The 10,118-nt window shown below is 37.0% G+C and overlaps 1 protein-coding gene across 5 annotated transcripts in view; it reads left to right on the top strand.

The window, feature by feature from the left end:
- Window positions 1-508: 508 nt before the first annotated feature.
- Window positions 509-10,118, top strand: part of LOC129887409 (uncharacterized) — a 38,009-nt gene continuing 28,399 nt past the window's right edge. For 3 of the 5 annotated variants that reach the window (XM_055962494.1, XM_055962496.1, XM_055962495.1), the window contains exons 1-2: window positions 511-966; window positions 1,052-1,245. In XM_055962494.1, coding sequence (XP_055818469.1) covers window positions 871-966; window positions 1,052-1,245 — 290 coding nt within the window. In that variant the 5' untranslated portion in view covers window positions 511-870. Of the gene's footprint in view, window positions 967-1,051; window positions 1,246-10,118 lie in introns of all 5 variants that reach the window. The other 2 variants (XM_055962497.1, XM_055962498.1) reach the window with 2 other exon arrangements.

Genomic DNA, 10,118 nt, shown 5'->3' with positions numbered 1-10,118 from the left:
ACATTTTCTCATAAGTTACATAAGTATTACTTGTAGGATTACAAAAAAATATAATAAATACCATATAAAAATAATATATGAATATCTTTTATACAACATTTGGAAATCTACTAACCAAATATTGCATAAAATTATAACATGAATTACTTTTATCCTATTTGAAAACAGAACATGGTATAAAATTATTACATGAATAACCAAAGTTATTCATGCATTAGCTTTGGGCTTATCCCAGAACCAAACATCCCTTAATGATCTTTTTGATCATTTTCTTATTTATTTATTTCATCCGTCTCTTTTTAGTTGTCATGTATATTAAAAATATCTTTTTCAAAATATTTGTCAATTTAAACAATCAAGAAAAAAATAATTATCTTTTTCCAACTTTGCTGTTAACATTAAGAGGCACATATATAATTAATTTTTTCTTAAGAATTGTGCCAAATCTTCTCATGATAAATAAAATGAAACCAATGGATTATTTATTTTTGGCTATTTTGGGTTTTTACTCAAAAAGAATAAAAAAGAAAGTTATTGCCAAGTATCGTCATCATTAAATCAATACCGCAAAACTAGAGAATTACGTCGATTTTTTTAAAGAAGGAAAGGAAACCAGCACATCCCAGAAATCGGCTTTCCTTGCTCAGGGCTGGGCTTAAATGCAGTAGCAAAGAGGCAAGATTGTTAGTATCTTCATTAAGAGGAAGTGGCGTCGTCGCTTTGTTCCGTTCTTGAGAAGCGAAATCGGACCGTCGCTTTTCCGTCCTTTCAATGTAGAACCCCTCGCGGGCGACGATCATCCTTTTTCGCATCTTCTTCTACTGGCTTTTCTTCTCAGTTTAAAGTTTCCAGTGGAATTTCTTCTTGTATATGATGCTTTGTTCTGCATTTAGGACTCAGATACAAACGTGGCTACGTGATTATGACAGGATTCAATCCTTTGCAGTTATTCTCATCTATGTTCAGGTATTTTGTGAGTTGTTGATTTATCTCTTCTTTTGGGTAAATTGGTGATTAATTTTGTGGCATCTTTCTATTTTGATTGCTGAAGATTGGTTGTGCACTGATTGGATCTCTTGGGGCATTATACAACGGTGTTTCGCTAATCAATTTGGGTATTGGGTTATTTGCATTGGTGGCTATTGAGAGTAGCAGTCAGAGTCTTGGTAGAACATACGCTGTACTTCTCTTCTGTGCAATCTTAGTGGACATTTCTTGGTTCATTCTTTTCGCATCCGAAATCTGGTAAGTTTCATTTCATTCTCTTCCTACCATTTCAGTTTCTTCTTCAAAGGAGGAACCATTTAGTGAATTTTCAGAATGGTAATCTAGAGAATCAAGGGGGAAAGTTTCATTTGGAAAACCAAATAAATTTACAAGACATTATAGAATAATGAATCTTGAACTGAATGCAGGATTGTATGTAATTAGTTTTTTTAAAAATGGGACTATAAACCTCTTATAGATACTTCACTTGAATTCTTTTGTGGTTAAACATAATTCACTAACAAATTGTTAAATATCTCTAGAAGTTTGAAAACCGCCCTCTTAAGGGGGTCCTTACATCGAGGTTATTTTATACAAACTTGTTATAAACATTTTTGAAGACCAGAGAAGTGAAACCTTAATGAATGCAAGGAATGGTTTAGGGGTTCATAGTGTTTTGATAATCATATGATTCATCATTTTGAGTTTTTTTTTTGAAAAGAATAACATCTAATTTGACTTTTGATGATCCATTCTTTAGTAAGTTTTATTTCAATAAATTATGTAGTACCTCCTAATTGATATATGTATTTCTTATTTCATCAAAATAATGTCATCTATCCAAACTTCTTTTTGCTTTTCGAATTAAGTTATTTCTGAAGATGCAAATTGTTAGAGTTGACTATTTGTGTGGACAATTGGTCGATCAATAAGATATTGGACAAAAATGTCCTTTAGAAATGGAGTGAGTGGCCTATGGTTGAGCTCAAATTGATATGTAAATTATTATCTCTAGCTTTGATTTATAGCCCCCTTTAAACATAAATTTAAGGAATTTATTTGGCGTTGAAACCATCATGTTTGAGTAACAGAAAAGACTGTACATTTTTATACTCTTAGTTATAGTTGTAGATTCACCAGAAAGATTCAGTTCTATGCATATGCCAACATGGAATTTAAAATTCATGAGGATCTAGAATTAGAAACATACAACAACAACAACAAGCCCAGTATAGTCCCACCATGTGGGGTCTGGGAGGGTAGAGTGTACGCAGACCTAACCCCCACCTTGAAAGATAGGGCGGCTGTTTCCGAAAGACCCTCGGCTTAAGAGAGAAGAACAAGAGAGGAGAAACAAGGAAAACAAGGAAAAATAGACATAGGTCAGTAGAGCCAAGCATATCGAAAACAATATAAAAATATGAATAATGAGAGCGAGAAAGTCAGGGTAGGAAAGACCGGAAAGAAAGGAGCATTAACTACTATAGATAAATAGAATACCCAAAGTAAACCGGACCAACAAATATAAGCAGTAATCAAATGCAAAAATCAAATGTTAATAAACAAATGAGCAAAACTACGACTACTATGGAGAAAAGATAAGCCACCTAGCCCACTATCTTAGTCTGACTCTTCCATAGCCTCCTATCTAAGGTCATGTCCTCGGTGAGCTGCAATTGTGCCATATCATGTCTAATCACCTCTTCCCAATACTTCTTCGGCCTCCCTTTGCCCCTTCTGAAATCGTCCATAGCCAACCTCTCGCACCTCCGCACTGGAGCATGTGTCTCTTCTCTTCACATGCCCAAACCATCTCAGTCTCGCTTCCCGCATCTTTTCCTCCACCGATGCCACTCCCACCTTGTCTCGGATATCTTCATTCCTAATTCTATCCATCCTAGTGTGCCCACACATCCACCGCAGCATTCGCATTTCCGCGACTTTCATCTTCTGAACATGAAGTTTCTTGATTGGCCAACACTCCGCCCTGTACAATAGAGTTGGTCTAACCACCACTTTGTAGAACTTGCCTTTGAGTTTTTGTGGCACTTTCTTGTCACATAGCACTCCGGAGGCGAACCTCCATTTCATCCACCCTGCACCAATACGGTGTGAAACATCGTCGTCGATATCACCAATAGAATTAGAAATATGATACTAACTAATGTGGAGGAAAGCTGAAGTTTTCAAGAGTTTTCACAACTTAAATGCATTGATGTAAAATGGAAGATTGTAGCAATATAAGAGACAAATAATTGATATCTTTAGTGATATGCCTCTTTAGGGGATCTAAGGCTCTATAGAGACGCTCCAACTGTTACTTGTTCTTTCATTTTTCACACCAGGGTTAAAGTTGTGCTTTGGTACCGAAATTAATGTTGGAGAATTTTAATCTGGACTGACCTGAAATTTTTGTCTGAAAAAAAGAATTTGAAAAAAGAGATTTGGTTTAAAGACTAGTCAATGCAAGAGCCAAAGAATGAATTAACAGACAAGGAACTGATAATGGGTGTCAACTAGTGAAAAGAAATGGAAAAAGGGATATAGAATTCCGAGATTTGTTTAGCTCCCTGAGGATTATATTGAAGGATTAGAATTGCCTTGCTCCATTCAAGATGGAGCATTGTTTCTGTAAATTTATCGATTGACCGAATGAAGTGTAGCTTATAATGGTTATTCTCTGTTCAAAATGGTGATATCTTCTGATCCTAAATGAGAATTTTATTATAAAGAGTGCTGGTGTGCTCAGTTTCAAAAAAAACCAATTCCAATTTTAAAAAGAGTGCTTGTGAGGACAAAAGGATTACAAAGCATAACAAATGTTGAATCCTGGGGCTTGTTATTCCTTTTTCTATCAGTAATCCAGAAATTTTATAGATATATTAAAAATCAGACACCAGGAAGGTGATTGGAATGTACAAGGTTGGGCAGTCCCATACACAAAAATAACAACGAAGAAGGGGAAACGTCTATACAAACGATCCTATTCCTGAAGGAGTTAATGAAATCTATCATTTTGTGTATTTCATAAACATCCTGGAGTTTACACCAAAAAGCTAGCATTCACAGGCACCTATATTTCATTTCATGTACAGTGTTTGCTTTGCCCTCAAAGCACCTAGAATTCCTTTCTTCCACAGTACCCAAAACACACATGCTGGATAAACTCTCCAGATATCTTTTATCAGCTTGTTTCTTCCTTTAATATCCAAACCTAGTAGTAAATTCTTCATTGAGGTTGGCATGACTCATTTTAAACCAAAGAAACTAAGGAGCAAATACCAAAGCTGTCTGGCAACTCAGCAGTGAAAGAATGAGTGGGTTCCATTCTCTTCTGTTTATTGCAGAGGTAACATCAGTTACATAAAGGCAAAACCCAAAGAGGGGTCTTGATATATACCTGTAATAGATGATTTAAATGGGACAATTCCACTCTCTTTCCCATTCCATTTACGTGTGTTTGAGTTATAACACTAAAGTGACAAAGAGCCTTGGTCTTCGGCTGACGTGTCAGATTGTTCCTCCCTTTTTTTTTAAATATTTAAATTCAAGAAATTTACTTATTAAACACCAAATTGGTGTCAAAGAATATGTACAAATTATGGACCTGACTCAATTTAAGTTATCCACAGTTATCTACAAAGTTTGACCAGCTATTTTTACAACATGGTATTTTGTCTTTACCTTAAAAAAATGAAACAAAAAATCCCTAAAGCTTTTACATCATTCTCACCACTTTGAAACACTTTTCCTATTTCTTTGGATTTCAGTCCGTAGCTCCAAATGAGACAACATGGTGTTGTTTTCCTTGCTGTCTTTCTTTCATGTCGATCCTCAGTAATCTCCAATTCTTGATTGCTTCCTCAATTGTCCCTGGTAATGCCCATGAGTTGTTGAACAATGAGAATACAGGGTTCATGATCGAACCTACAATAAGAGATGATTAGTATTTTCTTTAAAGTTTTCACATGCAACTCCAACTCATACAATAAATCATCCTGCTCTTCTTTAGATTGTCTGCCTTTAAAATAGCGCCATCTATTTGCAAACCAATCAAAGAAAGCTATATTTTTTAGAGATTTGGTTTCTGCACCTTAGCTCCTCTTTCTAATAGATACAAAATAAAGAGATTGTAAAATATTTTGCCCCCCCTCCCTCCCTCAATATCATCGTATCTCTCTTAGTTTGCATTATTTTAAAGTTATTTCCCGTTTTCTTCTGCTTACCACAACATACCCAGTGAAATCCCACTAAGTGGGGTTTGGAGAGGGTAAAGTGTACACAGACCTTACCACTACCTCCCGGAGGTTGAGAGGCTGTTTCCAAAAAATCTTCGGCTCAAGTGCATCAAACCCAACTAAAAAAAGAAGAAAACAATGGAAGAAAGCATAGTGGTTAATAAGAAAAATAGTGCAAAGTCTACAAGAGAAAAACACTAACAACCTCAATAAAATGTGATAATCGAAATACAATAAAAAACATATGGCAAGAACTACAGGGTACAACTAGTCCTACGACAAGCACTAGACCTATGTAGGCAAGACAACACTCTACCCCTACTAACTTTCTACCATAATACCCGACCTCCATTCCTTTCTATTTAAAGTCATGTCCTCGGTAATATGAAGCTGCGCCATGTCCTGTCTAATCACCTTCCCTAATATTTTTTTGGTCTACCCCTACCAGTCCGCGTACTCCCTATCACCAGCCTCTCGCATTTCTTCACTGGGGCATTAGCACCGCTCCTCTGCACATACCCAAACCATCTTAGTCTTGCTTTCCTCATCTTATCTGCCACAGGAGCCACTCCCACCTTCTCCCGGATAACCTCATTCTTGGTCTTGTCACTCTTAGTATGCCCATATATTTATCTCAGCATCCTCATCCCTACAGCATGCATCTTCTGAACATGTGAGTTCTTGACTGGACAGTACTCCACCCCATACAACAAGGATGGTCTAACCACTACTCTGTATAACTTACCTTTGAGTTTAGGTGGTACCGTAGATTTTCTTTTGTATAGACAATGAAAAAAATTATGCATGAACTTCTGCTTGTCTTGTTTGATATTTTCGAACGCACCAAATCCTCTTGCTTTCATATCCTAGGTTTGATAGATTATCAGTGCATCATCTTGTGGGAGCTGTCACAACTCGACTCTACAACCTAGTCGAAGCACGATACTCGAAACTACAAGTAGTCCCAAACTAACCCTTGACATAGCATATCTAAGCATATCATATGAAAACTGAAGCGGAAGCTGTAAACTAAAACCATAATTGAAATAGATCTCAAGAATAAGTCTATTACAATTGAATACTAATGTTTGAAAGCCTCTAAACTGAATAAAACGATTTGCCGAGACAAGGCCCCCAACTAGACATAAAACAAGTCTGAAATAAGGATAAAAACAACTAAATTGTGTCCCCGAATGAGGAGGACTCACTAGTTGCTTAACTATGAATGACTACTCAATCCATAAGCTTGAGAATGATCACTTGTATCTACATCACATGAAAAATGTAGCGTAGAAGAGGTATGCAATCAGTAAAGGGAAGGTGGGAAGGTACTGTGTATGTAGGAACAAAACAAAATAATTAAATTCATATCTATCATAAGTTATGAGAGGGAGCATAATGAATCTTTCAATTATACATAAATATCAACGGAGGAAGAATGTAGTGAGAGGCCATAAATAAATATTTCTGAAAAGAAAATGTATATTTGAGACCATGCTTTTCGAAATCATTACTGAAAGGATGCATATGTGAAAATCATGCTATCTAACAGTATATCTATGGCAATATATGTGATCATATCTATTCAAACTTCAAAATATATATAAAAATATAATGTCTAAGTGGGGAGTTTCTCTTATCCGAAATACATAATGTGAGCTCATGATGCACCAACAAATGCCGCAGTTAGAAGGGTGCCTTATACTTTGCCAGGGTATAGAACCTATCTGTCTAATGTGGAGAATCCTCTAATGTGGATCCACTAATCTGAGCCTCTCAGGGCCAAATGGTCAACCGACAATGTGCTGAAACATAATCCTATGCGACACGTAGTTTTGGAACTTGGGCTATCTAGAACTCTCGTTCACTTGGTGCTAAATACTACTGCCAAAACATACTATCGATATAACTCATAAAATATTTGTTAAGCTTATCTAGAAGCTTGTCATGAGTCTTGCTCAAAATCTCTGTCTAAAACATATCTTGCTGTGAGACTATGCTCAAATCTATGAGACGAATCTCAAATCTTGCTTTGTAAAATCATATACTGAAATGTCTTCTAAAACATAGCTTTCAAATCGTGTTCACAACTTAAATCATGAGAAAATATCTAGAACATGCATATCTTATCATTTCTCAAAATAGCTTTCACAATAACATAAAGACTCTAAAATCATGCTTTGAAATATAATGTTCATGGGTCATAAACAATAACATGTCAAGAACTAATAAGGATGACATTGGAAAACCTTATTAAGTATAAAAAGGAAGTGCATTAGTAAAGAATCGATAATCATGAATAAAAAAGTTCAAGAAATCATGCATTTTGGGTCATAAATATGATGAATTCGAAAGTGGGTTTGATGACCCTAGCTATAGAATCAAGTTCATAAAAACTTAGGAGTTTTGGACACGAGGATGTAAGGAATTCCTCATTGAAGTTCGACATACCTTAGTGACGAAGTTTGATGGAGAATCTTGGAAGATGAACCCTAGCCTTGGTGTTTCTTAAAGTTCTTGATTGTAGAAATTTAGGAGTGAATGGGAGAATGGGAGGGTTTAATAATTAAAAAAAACTGATTTCCTACATATTTAGGGCCATTCAAATAACTCCCCAAAGGTTTTAGGACAAAAATACCCTTAAAATAATCAACAAATTTTGGCCCAACTCTGCATTGGCTCCGTGTAACGGAGCTGGAAGATAAAATTTTATTCAAGTGGATAGTGAGGTCCCCTTCCTCTCCATGAAACGCACCTGGTCGCGGAGCTAGGCTCGACCCTTTAGCCAAGTTAGAGCGAGCTTGCTAATCAGCTACAACTTTTTACTCCGGACTCCGATTGACGAACGGTCAACAATGTTAGAAAGAAGACTTGTAGACCTTTAATTTGATAGGTTATGGGTCAACTAACTCTTCATAATCTGAGAGATATGACCATTTTAAGTTGACCCTTATATGAATTCATGTTAAAACTTAGCCGATAGAAATGTTTTGAACTTGACTTGGTATTTGAGGTACCTTACGACCCTAAACCACATCTGATACACTTACTACACTTACTAAAGGATCTTAACATACATGTACTCTTAGAAATCATAGGGTTCGAGCTTATACGCATACAAAGGATGGTTTGAATCTTTGCTTAGAAGTTGCGGGGCATTACAAAAGCTTTTTTTAAATCTAGATGGTCTACTATACTTGGTAAAGGAGGTTCCTGGTGAAGCCTCCTCTTTTACGTTTTAAGGACTGATGTGATCTCCAAATTCATTTCTTCCTTATTTATTATATAACACTATCAAATGCTATTGAAGTAGTTTGAGCTCCTATTGCCCCGCGTTATTACTTTTCTAAAAGAATTGCCTTGCATATCTATAACATAAATAATCCTGGACTGATGATAAGTATTCACCTTTATCCTTTCCTATTTTTAAAGAAATCAAGTAATAGGCTGATAAATTGGCGTACAACAACAAACCCAGTGAAATCCCACTATGTAGGGTTTGGGGAGGGTATAGTGTACACAAACCTTACCACTACCTCATTAAGAAAGAGAGGCTGTTTGCAAAAGACCCTCGGCTCAAGTGCATCAAACCCAAGTAAAATGAAAAGAAAACAATGAAGAAAGCATAGTCATTAATACGAAAAACAGTGCAAAGTCTACATAGGAAAAATGCTAACAATAGTAAAATATTGATAATCATACACAATAACAACATATGACAAGAACTACAAGGGTACGACTAGTACTATGATAGACACTAATAAGCTAAACCTTTGCAAGTCAAGACATCCTCTACACTTATTCCTCTACTCTTATCCGCGACCTCTACTTCTTCCTATCTAGAGTCACGTCCTCGGTAATATGAAACTATGCCATATCTTGTCCAATCACCTCTCCCCAATACTTCTTCGGCCTACCTCTATCCCTGTGCGAATCCGCAACAACCAACCTCTCGCACCTCCTCAGCATCAGCGCACCTCCTCTGCACATGCCCAAATTACCTCAGTGTCGCTTCCCTCATCTTGTCCACCACAGAGGCCACTCCCACCTTCTCCCGGATAACCTCATTCCTAATCTTATCACTTCTTGTATGCCCACACATCCATTTCAACATCCATCTCAACATCCACATCTCCCCAACATGCATCTTTTGAACATGTGAGTGCTTGACTGGGCAACACTCCCCACCCCGTACAATAAGGACGGTCCAACCACTGCTCTGTAGAACTTACCTTTAAGTCTAGGTAGTACCCTTTATTTCATCTATGCCGCCCCAATGCGATGTGACATCATCGTCGATGTCCCTATTACCCTGGATTACGGACCCAAGATACTTGAAACTCTCTCTTGGAAATAGTCTGTGTGCAAGCCTTACTTCCCCATTCGATTCATGCAATGCATTACTGAATTTGCACTCCAAATACTCTGTCTTGGTCCTGCTCAACTTGAACCCTCTAGACTCCAGAGTCTGTCTCCGAACGTCCAACCTAGCATTAACTCCATCTCATGTCTCATCAATCCGTACGATTTCATCTGCAACTAACATACACCAAGGAATCTCTTCCTGAATAGACTGCGTCAACTCATCCATCACCAAGGCAAATCAGAAAGGGCTAAAAATGAATCCCTAATATAGCTCCATCTCCATTGGGAAGTGCTCCGAGTCACCTCCCACCGTTCTAATCCGAATCTTGGCTCCATCATAAATGCCCTTTATCGCCTTAATATAAACTATCGGGACACCTTTAGCCTCTAAACACCCCTTGAGGACATCCCTCAGAATTCTGACATATGCTTTTTCAATATCAATGAACACCATATTTAGGTCCCTTTTCCTATCTCTATACTTCTCTACAAGTCTCCACACAAGGTGGATGGCTTCAGTAGTCAATC

Source organism: Solanum dulcamara, chromosome 4 (assembly GCF_947179165.1).
Source record: "Solanum dulcamara chromosome 4, daSolDulc1.2, whole genome shotgun sequence".
Lineage (NCBI taxonomy): Eukaryota > Viridiplantae > Streptophyta > Magnoliopsida > Solanales > Solanaceae > Solanum > Solanum dulcamara.
Note: the sequence above shows the minus strand (reverse complement) of the source record. Positions and strands in the feature narration are given on the sequence as shown.